We start from the raw sequence: 17,572 nt of genomic DNA on the forward strand, positions 1-17,572 counted from the left end.
TTTGGGCTCTATTTGAGGTCACGTGCACTCGTGCAGTGTGGAGGTTGTTTCTTTCAACGGTGCTAGGCCTAGCTGGCGTACGGGGTAACTCAATATCGGGTGCCTGCACTGCTATCGCCCTAAACGATCTCCCTCTCCAGAGCACGATTGGCGTGGTGTCGCGATGGATTCCCCTGTGATTATGGATCCGCAGCTGCTGATGGCTGCACGATCTGGTGCGTGCAAGGCGCTTGAGAATCTTCTCGTCAACCATGAGGAGGCGGCTGCTGAATCCCATCTCGTCATCCGCATGCCGGAGGAGGGAGCTTCAAATACTAGTAGTACTAGTAGTGATCTAGCTCAACAAGGTCAACCTGCAAATCGTCCAGCAGCAGCGTCGCCTCTCCTGGAAGGGTTGACTCTTGATTCGGACCAGGATTCGGCCCTCCATGTGGTGGCCACCTCCGGCGACGGCGAGCAGTACGTGCAGTGCGCGGAGATGATCCACGGCAGGGCGAGGCACCTGCTAGGCGCGACCAACAACAGAGGCGACACGCCTCTGCACTGCGCCGCCAGAGCCGGGCACCATGCCATGGTCTGCCGTCTCATCTCGTTGGCCGCGCACGAGGGCGGCGCCGCCAACGGACGGATCCTGAGCACCAGGAACAAGCTCGGGGAGACGGCGCTACACGGCGCGATCCGCGGCGGCAACAGGATGGTGGTGGAGAGGCTCGTGTCGGAGGATCCGGAGCTGGCCAGGATTCCGGAGGATCGTGGCATCGGCGCCTCGCCGCTGTACCTCGCCGTTTCGCTGGGGCGCTTGGAGATTGCACGGGACCTGCTTGATAGAAGTCCTACAACATTGTCATACTCTGGGCCTGAAGGCCAAAACGTGCTGCATATCTCGGTATACCGCGGCGAAGGTATGTATGGCCAACTCCTTGTTTATTTTCCATTCATAATATATTCCGGCCATTGAAACTCTGCAATCAATCCTGTTATGTGCCGCACTGAGACCCATTGAGACTACAGGATTTCTCAAGATACCTTTGGTTCTCCTTGGACATCTGTACCAAGTAAAACATCCAAAGTAACCAGCCATAAGAAGAATGTGCAAACGAAACAAAAAAAAACACAAGTAAATTAATACTAGCTAGTATCATAGTCTCTCAAGACAGTGAAAGAAATGCTGCCTAATATCAAAGAGTATACTTTTTTAGAGTATTCAAAGTATGCACAGCATTTATAAAGTACTCCTAAAAGGGTTTTACACATACGAGTAGTCTGGCCATAAGAGATGGATACATAATATTTGTTTATGGCATTACAAAATTTGAATTTGGAATTCAAATATCATTAATTGCTAGCTCTGGCACTAATATCACTTCCTTCTTTTATAAAGTGCTGGTAATTCAAAAACTAGTGGTGATGCCAGTTATGTACTGGCGTTGATTGGGTATTACTATTATGAGCCTTATTTTCCCTTTGGACTTGCTTAACCGACGACACCGAATTGCAGCGCTGTCTATACTGTTAGACAAGTGCAAGGATGTTAAGGTCAACATTGATCAGGGAGGCCGGTATAGGAGTATGCCTGTTCTCTTACACCTTACTAGTCAAGGCGACAAAAATGGGAGCACTCCGCTTCACTTCGCTGCATCGCTGAAAACTAGTACCACAGGTTTGTCAAGATGGTCTGAATATTTCCATCCGAAACCAAGTCCAACCACGCTGCTGCTTGATGCCAATGAATCTGCTATGTACCAACCGGATAACGGAGGATCATATCCTATACATGTTGCTGCCTCCAATGGGACGCTCAAGGCTGTCATAACCTTGCTCGGAAGGTCCCCTGGCTGCATCGCATTGCGGAACATGCAAGGAAAGACTTTCCTCCACGTTGCTGTGGAGAAGAAGAGGCATAGTATTGTTGCATTTGTGTGCAAAAGGCCCGAACTTGCATCTGTGTTAAATGTGCAGGACAACCAGGGGGATACCGCGCTGCACCTTGCTGTCAAAGCTGGACTTGTCTCAATTTTCAACCTCTTGTTTCGGAATAGGGAGGTGAGCTTGAATTTACCAAACAAAGACGGGCTGACACCTCGTGATCTTTCATGGATTATGATTCCTGCAAGATTCTACTATAAAAAGGTAGTAATCGTTTTTTTTTTCTGGCTTTTGTGTCAATTTATCCTAGCTACATATATGAAGTTGTCTGATTCTGTCCCCACTATATACGATACGTTAACCTGCAGAATTCACGAGGTATGATACACCAATCATTAGCACTTGCCAGAGCTCCAGTTGGTCACAGTCGCCAGGACCACTTCTATGAGAAGCATTCAAAGAGGAGGGATGAAGAAATCGATTCAGAGTACTTGACGAACGCAACTTCAGTTCTCGGCATTTCATCTGTTCTGATTGCAACGGTGACATTTGCAGCAGCTTTCACGTTACCTGGGGGATACAGAGCAGACGACCACGCGAACGGCGGGACACCGACGCTTGCTGGGAGCTACTCCTTCAACGCATTCATCACCGCAAACACGCTAGCATTCAGTTGCTCTCTGCTAGCTACCGTCAGCCTGCTCTACTCTGGGATGCCGTCGCGGGAGATCTCCATCCGCTACGTATACCAGTCCCTATCGTTGGTCATGATGCGGAGCTCAGCTACAAGCCTGGTCGCCGCCTTCGCCTTGGGCATGTACGTCGTGCTAGCTCCCGTTGCTCTCACCATGGCAAAGTCTGTCTGCGCCATCACTTTTCTCTCCTTCTTGTCTGCATGTATGGAGGTCCGGAGGCCCCTTATCGTGGCAAACTCGGTGCGTATTAGAGTTGGAATCTGGGCAGCGAGGTATCAAGCAGCGCCAGTCCTAAAATTCATCGGGAAAAGATTCTGGTCCTATGTAATTATCTTTGGCTTGCCGGCGGTGTTGAAGATTCGTGGAACCCAATGACTTTGTGTAATTATCTTATCTGCTAATAAGATTATCTTTCGCCGGGCTCTGCCTCTGTTAATGAGACTAGATGAGATAAAGGCATTTTTGCAAAATAGAAGCATATGCAAGATACAATATGTCCAAAACATTGTATTCACATGTTAAACAAAATATATAATGGGCTGAGGGAAAAAGTTGCAGCAATCATCAACGTAAGCTATCAAAGACTTCTCCTACGACCAATACATTTGCTTTCAAATTTGCCGACAGCAGATAATGCCATATGTGAAGCTGGCATTGGACAGTTAGATAGGAACACCATAGTTCACAATCATCAAGAGGGTGTTAGTATATCTTCTTCTTTACCTGAGAAGCTAGGCCAGATATCTGCAATAGAAAAATAACCTTGCTATAAATTAACATTACAGAACTCCAATCTTCAAAATACTATCTTATCTTAATGTAAAAATTGGTTTATGATAAAATAATGTAATGCTGCAATTATGAGATACGAAGCCGTGAAAAATAATTTCTGCACACTAATTATAATATCGTTGCCGACAATGACTGAATAAAACTTATATACCCTTTCCTATCGAAAAAAAAATAGCCAACAGATATGCATATGGGGAAAAACAAATTGCAGTGACAGGTTCAACATCACCTAATTGTTTCAGTAAACATCATAGTGTTCAGAATTCAGATACCAGAAAATATGCTGACCCCTGATCAAAACCCAGATACATGGGAATCTGATCGAGAATGCTCGTGAGACCTGATAGGATTCAGGCACACATCTAATATATGACAAATTCAAGATGAGGCAATTTCCATTCTCAAATTCCATTTGGCATAGAAAAAGGCAATAACGCAAGATACTATTACACAACTACTGATTTCTTTTCAGTATCACCTATTTGTTTCAGCTCACTTCGAATGGCATTCCCTTCTTCCCTGAAGCAAGTAGACAGTAAGTCCAACATTGTATTAGAGAAGGGAAGACCAAAATAAATGGTAAAAGGCTTTTAAAAATAGGATTGCCTGAGTGTATTCCAACCTTTCTGAAATAGTTTTACAGCAGTTGCAGATCTATCCTGGAATGCATATGCGATAAATTGGACATGAAGAATATCTGAACTTAAAATTGCCCTGATAACAGATGGTTTAAAGAAATATATCAGCAACTTTTGGCTTTCATTCTAAAGAAAATCAACCCTGCATTTTGTTTTTTCTATGAATGAAGGTAGCATGCATGAACTTCATGAAATTCTTTTTTTATGCTAGTTTAGGACGAATTTGCGTTTCACTCTGTTTCAGAACAAAGAATTACATCACAACATGTCCATGACAGTAATAATAAGCACTAAAGCATTATGTCCAATAGGGTGTGAACTGCGAAGCTAGTCAGCGAGTAATAAGGAGGTGACAGTCTGTAAACAGGATGGTGTATACAACTTTCGAGACATGGAGGTAGGCAGGTAGCAAGTAGCAATGTCAAGAATTCATAAAAAAATTATAGCTAGACAGACAGTCCATGCTTACCTCCTTGCTTACAAATATGCGCGCCCTGCAACGAATTTAGTCATACTAAAGTTAGTGATATATAAGAAAAGGTCCAGCATTTTAATTTCTTGAACAATCATAGATCAAACTTCCATTGCATCAACATCCTTCTCACATCAGATGCTAGGCAGCTAGATATACAGTGTACAGGCCAATAATTTGGAACTGAACATCACACTCTTATAGAATTAATGAAATCCAATTATCAAAATAATATGATGATTATAATAAAAACAGGTTGAACTGAATCTGCTCGTGATGTCTAAGTTGGATCTAATTAATTAGCTCAAGGAGATATCAATATATTCCAATCAACTGTAAGTAGCATGATAAGAAATCAATTCCAGTACCATGTTGTTGTTACGGAAAATATCAAGGAAACCAACCTGTGTTATATAAAAGTATTCCGTGTATTTTTAACATATGGTACTGGCAGCTACCTCTTCATGTCATGCAAAGCGTATCATATCTAAAGCATTTCGAAAGCACGTATTCTTTTGTGAATGTAATAAACAAGAAGCAATCCAGCAAGTAAAGTCATCAAGTGTGGATACAACAGAGGATAAATTGTAGTCCAAAGCATAATTAATCCTGCATATATGAGACAACAAATCCCAATTTAAGACACAGAAAATAGGGCGCAATACCTGAGCACTGAAGACAGCCGCTCCTAATCCATCGTCTGGGCTATGGCTACAGCCAGATAAAGCGAGTAAAGAGAAGGTCGCGCAGAGCCACCCCCTTGCTCCATTGTCGGGACGGCGCTGGGCCAAATAGGTGCGGAAGGACGGTCAATGGTGCAGCCAGCGGTTATGGTGTCACGCCAGAGTATTCGTCATCAGGCTCAGGCGCGGGAGGAAGGATCAAATCAAGTGGGCCATCAGCTACCGCTCGGCCCAGACGGGAGAGGCGTGACAACCCGCACGTGAAGGGGAAGGATTGGGTCCAGTAGCTTCGGGCAAGGTCTATAAATAGATTACCCTTGTACTGAAATAGTTGAACTGTATTGAACAAACATATTCTGAATACCAATCCTTTCCCCCTCTCCAAGTCTGTATTCTTCTCTGTTCCTTCTAAATTCCAGATTCTATCTCTAATTCTTCTTGCTGAGATCTCGGGTCGTAACATCTTAGTATCAGAGCTCGTTTCCATCCTGGAGAAGCCAAGGTTCCAAACGCGGCTACAGCTTCAAGTCGATGCCATGGAGAAACAAGCGGGAGGATTCGAGAAGATGCTTGAGGGAATCCAGAACGCCATCGGCGCCGTTGCGGTGAAGCAGGATGAAACACAAGCGGTGGTGCTCCAGATGGATAAAGCGATGGCTAGCTGGCGACCTCAAGTGGATGCAGCAGTCAAGGGACTTCAATCTGAGATGGGTGAGCTGAAGAAACAAGTGGAGATTCTGGAGAAGCTTCGTGGCGAGTTGGGCAATTCGTCGAACATGTTGCAGGTAGGTGCCATCTCCACGCGGAAGCAAGGCGACGACAACGATCAACGTCCACCGCTACTTCCCACGCCGGAGTCGTTCGTTGCTTCGACGTCGGCGGGAGATTCTGGCTCAAATGGCCACCGCGTTGCAATCAACAACCGGGGGAAGGCAACAGGAGTGATTATTCCTCCTGTGCCACCTCCTGTCACGGGTACGACTAATTCTCCATTTCCCCATCACTTTGCTTGTGATTCATTGCATCGGGATGAAGTTGGGGGTTCTGAGGATCGAGGCTATAATCACCGGATTCCGAAATTGGATTTTCCACAGTTTGATGGGGTAGATCCACAAAATTGGCGTATGAGATGTGAGCATTACTTTGGGGTTTATGGTACTCATCCAATACTTTGGGTCAGGGTGGCTACCATTTACTTTACGGGAAGAGCAGCCTCGTGGTTACGCTCGTCGAAGGCTCATTTGCGGTTTTCTGAGTGGTCGGATTTTTGCTTAGCAGTGGATAGGAAATTTGATCGAGATAGGCATCAGATGTTGATTCGTCAGATAGAGCAGATTAAGCAAACCGGGACGGTGGAGGAGTTTTATGAGCGTTTTGATGATGTTATGAATCAATTGCTTGCTTATGATCCTATGTACAATCAGCTCATGATTGTGCATAGGTTCACTGAAGGGTTGCGTTTTGACATTCGTCATGCTGTTATGATGCAACGTCCTCGCGACCTAGAGACTACTCTGGCTATTGCTTGTTTACAGGAGGAATGGATGGAGACTCAGAAGCCCAAGGAATTTCGTAAATTGGGTGATCATGTTCCGCGGATTAAAGGAGCTTATCCTCTTCCTCTTCCTCCTACCAAGGTGTCGGAATCTAGTGCAGGGGCTAGCAAGTCTTCATCTGAACCTGTCAAGACTACTGCTATTGCGGATAGAATGCGAGCTCTCAAGGCTCATCGGCGAGCCCAAGGTCTCTGTTATATTTGTGCAGAGAAATGGTCACCATCTCACAAGTGTTCAGGTTCTGTGCAATTGAATGCTGTTCAGGAGGTATTTGCTCTACTGCAACAAAATGACAGTGATTCTGGTAATTCTTCGGGAGAGGATACTGAGCCTCATTCTCTGTTCTCTTTGTCAGTCCATGCTATTCAGGGTACAACTACTGCTCAAACTATGCGTTTGCAAGGGATTATTCAGGGCTATGATATTCTAATTTTAGTAGACTCTGGTAGTTCCTGCAGTTTCATCAGTTCTTCAGTGATGCCTCAGTTGTCGAATCTGATACAGTTACCTGTTTCTTTTCAAGTTAAGGTGGCTAATGGACAAATGTTGTCTTGTGAAACTGAATTGGCTAATGTTTCTTGGTCAGTTCAGGGACATCATTTTTGTTCTGCTTTGAAGGTGTTACCACTTCAGAGTTATGATATGATTTTAGGAATGGATTGGTTGGAGCGGTATAGCCCTATGGATATTGACTGGCAGCAGAAAACAATTCGGTTTACATTGGATGGTCAGCTGATTACTTTATGTGGGGTGGTTCCATCAGTACCTGCTAATCCTGTCTTATCGGTCCTGGAATTACATCAATTATATCAGTCCGGTTCTATTGAAGGTCTAGTTCAGTTATACACCCTTGATTCTGAGTCTAGTTCTGATTTGCCAATTCCGGACAATATTCAGCAATTGTTACAGAGCTTTGCGGATGTGTTTCAAGAACCACAAGGACTTCCTCCTGTTCGCGAATGTGATCACACCATTCCGTTAATTCCTGGTGCGCAACCAGTTAATGTTCGCCCTTATCGTTATACACCATTGCAGAAGGATGAAATTGAATGCCAAGTTGTTGATATGTTGGACAGAGGTATCATCAAACCCTGCTCAAGTCCTTTCTCTTCTCTGGTTCTTTTGGTCAAAAAGAAAGATGGTTCTTGGCGGTTTTGCGTTGATTATCGCCATCTTAATGCGATTACTGTCAAAAACAAATATCCTTTGCCTATCATTGATGAACTCTTGGATGAATTAGCGGGTGCTTGTCGGTTCTCTAAATTGGATTTGCGTTCCGGCTATCATCAAATACGCATGCATCCAGATGATGAGCATAAGACTGCCTTTAAGACGTATCATGGGGATTTTGAGTTTCGTGTGCTTCCTTTTGGGTTGACTAGCGCTCCAGCAACATTTCAGAGTATTATGAACTCAGTTCTAGCTCCATATCTGCGTCGCAGTGTATTGGTGTTTGTCGATGACATCCTTGTTTACAGTCACTCTTTGGCAGAGCATGAAGTGCATTTGCGCCAAGTTTTGCAGATCTTATCTGATAATCACTTGAAGGTTAAGCAATCAAAATGTTCTTTTCCTCAGCCCCAGTTGGCTTATTTGGGTCATGTGATTAGTGCCAATGGAGTAGCTACTGATGAGGACAAAATCGTGGCTGTTCGGAATTGGATTACTCCTACATCAGTCAAAGAATTGCGCAGTTTTCTTGGGTTATCAGGCTATTACCGCAAGTTTGTGCGCAATTATGGGATTATTTGTAAACCATTGACTAACTTGTTGAGGAAGGGACAGTTGTTTGTCTGGACATCTGTTCATGAGGAGGCTTTTGTTACTCTGAAATCTGCCTTGATCTCAGCTCCTGTTTTGGCCATGCCAGACTTTCAGAAATAATTTGTTGTCGAAACAGATGCATCTGACAAAGGAATTGGTGCTATCTTAATGCAGTCAGATCACCCTATTGCTTTCCTCAGTAAAGCATTAGGACCTCGCACTCAAGGTCTCTCTACTTATGAGAAGGAAAGTTTGGCAATTATTTTGGCTATGGAGCATTGGAGATCATATCTGCAACATGCTGAATTTGTAATACGGACTGACCACCATAGTTTGGCCTTCTTAGATAATCAACGATTGTCCACCACTTGGCAACAGAAAGCTCTTACCAAGTTATTGGGGTTGCGTTATCGCATTGTCTATAAAAAGGGTTTGGAAAATGGAGCTGCTGATGCGTTATCTCGACAATCTCCTGTTGATATGGTGGAGATTTCGGCGCTATCTGTCAGTATTCCTGCTTGGCTGCAGGAGGTACCTCTGGGATATGCTACTGATTCTGACACTCAGTGGATTCTTACTTCTCTGCTTAATAATGGAAAGCATCATGCACATTATGAATTGCAATCTAATATCTTGTATTTTAAGAAAAGGATTTGGATTGGTAACAATAAATCTTTGCAACAGCAAATTCTGGCCAATTTGCATACTGCAACTGTGGGTGGACACTCTGGTAATTTGGCTACTTATCATCGAGTGAAGCAACTTTTTGCTTGGCCAGGTTTAAGGCAATCTGTGCACAATTTTGTTCAGGCTTGTGATGTTTGTCAACGAGCTAAGTCTGAGCATATCAAGTTACCTGGGCTATTACAACCTTTGGAAGTACCTGATCATGCTTAGCAAGTCATTTCAATGGATTTCATTGAGGGTTTACCATTATCAGACCATTGCAATGTTATTTTGGTCATTGTGGATAAATTTTCGAAGTTTGCTCATTTTTTGGCTCTTCGACATCCTTACACAGCTTTGTCTGTAGCTCAACTTTTTATGGATCACATACATTGCATTCATGGTCTGCCTTGTGCCATCATTTCTGACCGAGATCGGGTATTTACTAGCACTTTGTGGAAGGAGTTATTTTTAAGAGCTGGCACTCAATTGCGAATGAGTTCTTCTTATCATCCGCAAACTGATGGACAAACAGAGAGGGTTAATCAATGTTTAGAGACATTTCTTCGTTGTTTTGTGCACTCTTGCCCCAAACAGTGGAAGCATTGGTTGGGAATGGCTCAGTTTTGGTACAACTCTTCTTACCATTCAACCATTGCTATGACTCCTTTTGAAGCATTGTTTGGTCATAAACCATCCTATTTCGGATTAACTATTACTGCCGTTGATGCTCCTGTGAGTTTGGCTTCCTAGTTGACTGATCGCAATAACATGAGTGCTTTGATTCATCATCATTTGCTGCGGGCTCAGCAACGCATGAAACATCAAGCAGATTTACATCGATCGGAGTGTGTCTTTACAGTGGGTGATTGGGTGTTCCTTAAGCTCCAACCATATGTGCAGCAATCTGTCATGACCAGGGCCAATCGGAAATTATCTTTCAAATTTTATGGACCTTTTCAAGTCTTGCAACGAGTGGGCAGTGTGGCTTATAAGTTGGATTTGCCGTCTACAAGTATGATCCATCCTGTTGTGCATGTCTCTCAATTGAAGAAGGCATTGGCACCAGCTGAACAAGTTCAGGCTTCTCTTCCCACACTAGATTCTGAAATTGGTCCGTTAGCTGTTCATCATCGTATTTTGGAACGCCACCTTCGTCAACGGGGTGCCAAACTAATTGAACAAGTTCAGGTTGAATGGAAGGGTACTTCTTCTCCAGCTATTACATGGGAGAATCTTGAGGAACTTCGTCACAAGTTTCCAGCTGCACCAGCTTGGGGTCAAGCTGGTTCTCAAGGAGGGAGGAATGTCACACCAGAGTATTCGTCATCAGGCTCAGGCGCGGGAGGAAGGATCAAATCAAGTGGGCCGTCGGCTACCGCTCGGCCCAGACGGGAGAGGCGTGACAACCCGCACGTGAAGGGGAAGGATTGGGTCCAGTAGCTTCGGGCAAGGTCTATAAATAGATTACCCTTGTACTGAAAGAGGTGAACTGTATTGAACAAACATATTCTAAATACCAATCCTTTCCCCCTCTCCAAGTCTGTATCTGCTCTGTTCTTCTTTGTTCCTTCTAAATTCCAGATTCTATCTCTAATTCTTCTTGCTGAGATCTCGAGTCGTAACATATGGCTCGCTGGGACGAGGCCGGGCCAACAGGACGCTGCTGCTCCCTGGTCTGACGGGCGCTAGGAGCTAGGCTGTTCTCAAATCGACGGAGGAGGAGGATGAGGAGCTACGGGCTGGTTGTAGCAACAGCCTTTCCTACATTACTCAGCTCACATTTGGAGCGATTTGGTTTCATGCCGTAACATTTGGCCACTTATAGTTATATCCTACCTTAATTCTTTTCTTCTGTCGTCTTCTGATCAAGGGAGGAGGAGGCGCACCTGCTGCGGTCGTCAATCTAGCGGAGGAGGGCGGAGGTGAGGAGGGGAAGGAGGAAGAGGGTGGGAGGAGGCGGTGGTGGTGGCGGCAGCGAGGGGCGGTGGTGGCGCACGGCAGCGGGGAGGCCGGAAGGTGGCGGCGGGGGGAGAGTGGAAGTCGGCGTCGCGGGGAGGGTAGACGGCGGCGGAGACAGTCTATCCACGGGTGGGGCGGATCAAGATAGTCTGCCTTCACGGGGTGACTGCACCAAGCCATCCAAGTATCCGACGGCTATCGCATGATGCGTATCCTTAAACAGTTAAGGGTGTGTTTGATTGCTCGTATCCCTCTAGCCTGGCTCATGGGTGTGTTTGATTGCTCGTATCCCTCTAGTCTGGCTCATCTCCCTCATCCAGGCTAAGTTTAGCTTGGTTTAGGGGATACACATGCAGGCGTTTGGTTGCTTGGATGAGATGAACCTGGATATGATGAGATGTTGTTTGGTTGGTTGCAGCATGGGGCGGATGGAATGGTAGCATGCAGAAGATGTTGTTTGGTTGGATAGATACATCTTGTGTGTAAATACCTATTCTTGTGGGTGGTGAGGTTACCCATAAAGTTTGTGAAACGAGATTTTTTTTCCAAGTCCCTAATCTATTTATGTGTGATAAATTTAATCCGTCGTAGAGGTTATAGATTAAATTATGTTACTCTGGGTGTGTGCCCACCTACTAATATTCCTAAGCTCATTCCTAACCAATAGAACCAGCCCACCAAACCCCACGCAGCGTCCTCGTTGTCGCTATAGCCGCCGCCGTCCACAGCGGGGACTCGTCCGTCAGGATGCGCCACCACCAGCAGCCGGGAACGGACGACGACCCCGTGAAGGCAGACGATCTTCCTGCTAGGATTGGATGCAGCAATTGGAAACAATTCAGCATGCTTGCTGTCTGTGAAACTTGAAAAATATGGATGCACCAAGATCGAGTAGTAGCAGGGGGTGGCTAGCTCGCGCGCACGCGCGAGGACGTTAAGTCGCGTGCACGTGGACCTTCGCTTTAAGTAGCGCTTAGCGTTTTTCTCGAAAGAAAACAACAACGTCTGACTAGTGATTAACGAAAATGCTACAGTAATTTATCAATAAAAAAATAAAAACAATTGATTTTGAAATTTTGAGTTAAAATTTTCAAATATTGACTTGAAAATTTTGAAAATACGATTTGAAAGTTTTCAAAATATCAACTTGAAAGTTTTCAAATATGAGTTAAAAAGTTTTTGAATTTTGAGTTGAAAGTTTTCGATTTTAATATGAAAAGTTTTCAATTTTGAGTTGAAAATTTTTAAAATTTGAGTTGAAAGTTTTTAGATCTTGAGTTGAAAGTTTCAAACCTGAGTCGAAAGTTTTCAAATCTGAGTCAAAAGTTTTCAAATCTTGAGTCGTAAGTTTTTAAATCGGAGTTGAAAGTTTTCAAATATGAGTTGAAAGTTTTCAAAATTTGACTTCAAAGTTTAAATCTTAAGTCAAAAGTTTTCAAATGTAACTTAAAAATTTTCTATCTATTAGTAAAAAAATCTCAAAAAAGAAAAAAATCTTTCATTAATTATTATCATTATCCTTAAACAGTTACTTACATTAAACGTGCGCTATGAAAAAAAATCTCGATTAGCGCTGGCAGCACCGCGCGTACGGGCCGTGTGGGCCGGAAGTGCTCGCCCGCGGCGCGTACGCGCGAATTAGGAATCCTGGTAGTAGCATAACACGATTATAGTTACACCAAGCATCAAGCAAAGCTTTGCGTTCTGATTCGACCATGTAGCAAGTAACGCATTACGTATGCATTCAGGGCCTGTTTAGACTCTCCAAAATGACAAAAGTTTTCCTTTTTAGACCACTGTTTGGGTAAAATGGATCTAAACACCTAGTTGTAAAATTGCAATGCCAAATCTTTTACAAAAAAATTTGCCGCAGCAAATTGATCTAAACAGGCCCTCAATCAGGTTTTCTGCGGAATCACAACGAGAAGACCTTGTCATGCTTGCCTCCGACTGCTACTACGCTGCCGCCGCTATAAACTTGTCCTCAATGGAAGATCCGCTGGCGGAGATTGAACACGACGTCCAGCCCGGCTCTCGGAGCGGCCAATGGTGGCGTGTGCCACTGGAAAAGCTTCAGGTCACTCGACTGACGGCAGCACATACCATCGAACAAGCTCCGGGCCAATCCCCAGCGCAGGCGGCGATGGGCGTGGGCATGTCATTGCTGCCTCTTGTTAGGTTTTCGTGGGCTTCGATGGCTGGTTATGTCAGCTATGGCGTGCCCCATGTGAGCCGTCAGATTGTTTGGATGGTGGATGGGTGCTGAAGGCACGCTCATGCAGTCACCACGTAAAGGCAGACGATCCAGATCTGGGTGGGTCGTGGTGGGGAGGAGATGGGAGACGGTCAGGGTAGGGTTTGGGGGTAGATGTTGAACGCGCAGAGATGTAGCCTAGAGGGGGGGTGAATAGGCTTTCCTGAAAATCACAAACAAATCGTAGTGGTAAAATTCAACAGGCCTAGAACCTCCTGGTGTAGAACACCAGAACTTCCGGTCTGCTCAGACAGTCTGGAACTTCCGGTGTTCTTAGCACCGGAACTTCCGGGCAACAGAAAAACCTGAAGATCTAACAGGGAGTTGAGCTAATTTGCACGAGATAACTAGTTCCGGGCAACAGAAAAACCTGAAGATCTAACAGGGAGTTGAGCTAATTTGCACGAAATAAACTACAGGATGACAGAACAAAAGCACAATCACAGTAACATGCACAATCATCACAGAGGGAACAAAGATGATTTTTCCCCGAAGTTCGGATCTTGGGATCCTACTCTCCATTGAGGTGCTCCAAAGAGCCGGGTCTCGATTAACCCCTTGCCTCACTTGTACAAAGAACGGGAAGGAAGTCCAAGGCCTTCAACTCAACACTCCTAGGTCATTTTCTAGAATTTGAATAACCACCAAGATCCAACTCACAAATCCTTCTAGAAAAGACCACAACCGCAAGTTGCTCTACCTAGGAGAACCTCTGAAAACTCAGCACAAGAATCCTTAATCACTTACCTCGTTTCCTTGCAGGGGTGAGGAAAACCTTCACAAACTTTCCCGGGACATCCACAAGATTTCGGAAGCTCGCGGGCGACACCTATCCGTATAGGAGAAGATCTCCAAGAGTAATAAGCCCCAAGTGACAGCCCACAAGATATCCAAAGTGCTCAACCACACCTAGTTTTCAAAGCTTCTCCAAATCACTCCTACACTCTCATCTACTCTCACAATCTCACAAGAAAGGCTCTAGATTTGAGTGGAGGAAGCAAAGGGACCTTGGGAGAGGCTAGAACAACCTAGGGGATGAAAGAACTGAAGTGGAATGGCCAAAAAATGAGCTGGGTGCGATCTAGATATATATAACGGCTATGTGACGTCATCTAGCCGTTACTCACATTTTTGAACTGGAGGAAGTCCGGAAGTTCCTGACCCTCGGAACTTCCGGCCAACACTTAGGCAAATTTCATCCAATGCAGGGTCCGGAAGTTCCAGGTCCAGGGACCGGAACTTCCGGCCAGCCTTCTCTGTCCGGTCTGGACCCATTTGCAAAAATGGCTCCCAAAAATATTCTATCACTATGAACCCACTAAGAGCACTTTTTATATCTCAGAACCACACTTGAAACCCCTCTTAATAGTACGGTTTTTCCTAAGACTCAATTTCAAAAATGAAAACTATCCTATTAACTTTCGAGCTTCAAATCCGCATGAATGAATGTTGTAGGGGTCTCCAAGCATCTCTTGATCACCTAAGATCACCTTGGGACTAATTACCTGTATATCTCAATAAACACATTAGTCCCTTAACCTTATTCATCATTAATCACCAAAACCCACTAGGGGGATAAATGCAACTTCAAGAGAAACCTAGGGCATGAAATAACTGAAGTAAAAATGGCCAAAAGGTGAGCTGGGTGAGATCTGGATATATATATAACGGCTAGGTGACGTCATCTAGCTGTTACTCACATTTTTGAACTGGAAGGAGTCTGGAACTTCCTGACACCCGAAACTTCCGGACAATACTTAGGAAAATTTCACTCTCGAAGGTCCGGAACTTCCGGGTCCAGAGACCGGAACTTTCGGCCAGCCTTCTCTGTCCGGGGCAGGGCTATTTCCAAAAATAGCTCCCAAAAATATTTCGATACTAAGATCTCACTAAGAGTACTTTTTATATCCCAGAACCATACTTGGAACCCCTCCTAATAGTATGGTTTTCCTAAGACTCGATTGCAAAATTAAACTATCCTATGCACCCTTCGAGTTCTAATACCGCTTGAATGATTGTTGTGGGGGGGGAGGTCTCCAAGCATCTCTTGCTCACCTAAGTTTACCTTGGGACTAATCACCTGAGTATCTCAATAAAACTCATTAGTCCCTTAACCTTATTCGTCATTAATCACCAAAACCCACTAGGGGGATAGATGCAACTTCAGATGTGGTTATTTTCAAGAATGCCCCTGTAATTTTAATGATTACAGCTCTATCCTTATAAGCAAGATTTTTTTCTTCTTCCTGTTGTATTTCTCTAAAAGACGAAGAGTTTTTTTGGAAGAAACATAACAGCGTGGTAGGCTGTCCTAGGACGTATATGATATTTCATGCAAACACGAGATTTTTTTTTTTACAAAATAGCCTATTGATGAAACCAGTACCAACCAACAGCGGGGACCGGCACGCATGCACATCCCACTTGGCCTAAAAATCGGATTGACCGGCGCACCTCATACGAGTGGTAACCCGCGCGAGCACGAGGAGCCGAGGGCACAAAGGGGCAATGTGTAAATCACCAAGGTAGCCTTAAAAAAAATCAGAGAAAAACAGGATGGTAACACTAATTATCAACTGATTATTCCTCATTTCTTACCATTCTTCTCAATTTTGTAAAATTTATTCTGCATTTTTTATTTCCGATTCCTTCATAATTTCTTTAGCATTTCTCTCAATTCTGTAACATTTATTCTTCATTTATTCTATTTATAGGAAAAGCAACGAGTTTTCCATAAACCAAATGAATTTCAACTAAAAATGAACAATTTTCGTCTACTTCACTTGGTTAAAACATTCAAAAGAATCGTTTAAATTTTGGTTGCCAAGTTTTGTTTGAATTTTATTGAGATTTTGACAGATTTTGTCTTTTCACTCATCATGCTCACATTTTATCTCAAAACTAAATGGTATGTACCCTCTGCTATTAGAAGGTGAATGTTATTGACGAATAGTAAAATGTTTATTAGAGGGTGAATGTTATTGATGAATAGTAAAATGTAAGGTATACTACAATAGAATTACTGTAGAAACGTATGAAAATATTGTTCGATGGTTCCGTATTGGTCTAATGTAGATTACTGTTGATTAATGTTAGAAAATAGCTAATGTTATATAGTATTGTGGCTGTCGGGATGGTATCCTTTGTCATTCCAACTGCAGCATAAATGCACGGGATTAATCAACAGTAATTTACAGTAGACCAATATAGAACCATCGAACACTATTTAATTCTTTTTTTAAGGTAATTCTACTATAGCTATAGTAAAATACTGTAGCATGTATTATATTTTCACTGTTCGTATCTACTATTCACCCCTTAATGACAGATAATGCGAATGGTGGCTTTCTACCGCACGCTACGCTGCAGCCGGACCCCGCAACTGATTATTTTTCTTTTTTCTTTTTTCGGTTGATGAATAAGCCGGCGCCGGTGGCGCCGCCGCCGCCGATCAGCTCTGCCCGCCGTGCCCACCTTCTGCGTTCTTCACATAGCTCCTCGCCTCCACCATCCACGCCAGGCTATGCGAAGGAGGCGGGCTCTAGTCTCTGGTTGGCGATTTCGCATAGCACCGGTGCGCCGCGCCCACCAGGTGTTTGCTGTAATGCCCCGACCACACCTCACCGACTGGATCGATCATCCCGCCGCCGTGGCTCCTCCGCTGCTGCACCGCGGGAGGGTTCGGTGGCGAAGGCGTACCGACGCGGAGCAAGCAGGAACGGATAGCTGCGCTGTAGGCAGCTATTATCTTGACCCTTCCGTCTTCGATCATAGCCAGGTCGTGCTGCTTTTGATGGCCTTGTGATGATCTCGTTTCATTCTGTGGCAGCTTTTCTCTGGGACATGCTCTGAAATTCAGTGGAGTGGGACTCGATTTTGGGAGACATGGAAAGAAACTTCTTAGCATTTGTTGATGAGATAAAGGTATGATGTTTCTATCTTTTTTTCCCCTTTTGATATTAACTATGACGTATGTTGGATATTTCAGACTTCAAGTAATGGCATAATAAAACCTTTTTTTTTTCTGTATTTTGCATTACTACATAGATTTAAAATATGATCTTTTCTAGTCTACATTTCTACATAGCTTGACATGCTGCTCATTGATGAATACTTCCTTCGTTTCACAATGTAAGTCATTCTAGCATTTCCCACATTCATATTGATGCTAATGAATCTAACATTATATATCTATTTAGATTCATTAGCATCAATATGAATGTG

The 17,572-nt window shown here is 44.0% G+C and overlaps 1 protein-coding gene and 1 long non-coding RNA gene across 3 annotated transcripts; both read left to right on the forward strand.

Annotated features, from left to right (window-relative positions):
* The first annotated feature begins 121 nt into the window (after positions 1 to 121).
* LOC4345512 (protein ACCELERATED CELL DEATH 6) lies at positions 122 to 2,983 on the forward strand. 2 transcript variants are annotated; one of them, XM_066303542.1, is made up of 4 exons: positions 122 to 902; positions 1,499 to 2,130; positions 2,235 to 2,353; positions 2,422 to 2,983. In XM_066303542.1, the coding sequence occupies exons 1-4, from the start codon at positions 164 to 166 to the stop codon at positions 2,810 to 2,812; spliced, it is 1,881 nt and encodes a 626-aa protein (XP_066159639.1). In that variant the 5' UTR covers positions 122 to 163; the 3' UTR covers positions 2,813 to 2,983. The 2 variants fall into 2 exon arrangements, with proteins under 2 accessions (XP_066159639.1, XP_015650834.1); XM_015795348.3 differs by having other exon boundaries at positions 2,235 to 2,983.
* A 13,678-nt stretch (positions 2,984 to 16,661) lies between these two features.
* Positions 16,662 to 17,377, forward strand: LOC136351429 (uncharacterized). Its single transcript, XR_010734521.1, has 2 exons — positions 16,662 to 17,081; positions 17,178 to 17,377. It is a non-coding gene; the product is annotated as an uncharacterized lncRNA (long non-coding RNA).
* The last annotated feature ends 195 nt before the right edge of the window (positions 17,378 to 17,572 follow it).

This window comes from Oryza sativa, chromosome 8 (assembly GCF_034140825.1).
Source record: "Oryza sativa Japonica Group chromosome 8, ASM3414082v1".
Classification (NCBI taxonomy): Eukaryota; Viridiplantae; Streptophyta; class Magnoliopsida; order Poales; family Poaceae; genus Oryza; species Oryza sativa.

What these genes read in the sequence shown, in the direction of transcription:
- LOC4345512 (XM_015795348.3), top strand. Translation starts at nt 164, where the DNA reads ATGGATTCCCCTGTGATTATGGATCCGCAGCTGCTGATGGCTGCACGA. An exon ending in CTCGGTATACCGCGGCGAAG is followed by an intron (nt 903 to 1,498) that starts GTATGTATGGCC and finishes ACCGAATTGCAG; the next exon opens with CGCTGTCTATACTGTTAGAC. An exon ending in CAAGATTCTACTATAAAAAG is followed by an intron (nt 2,131 to 2,234) that starts GTAGTAATCGTT and finishes GTTAACCTGCAG; the next exon opens with AATTCACGAGGTATGATACA.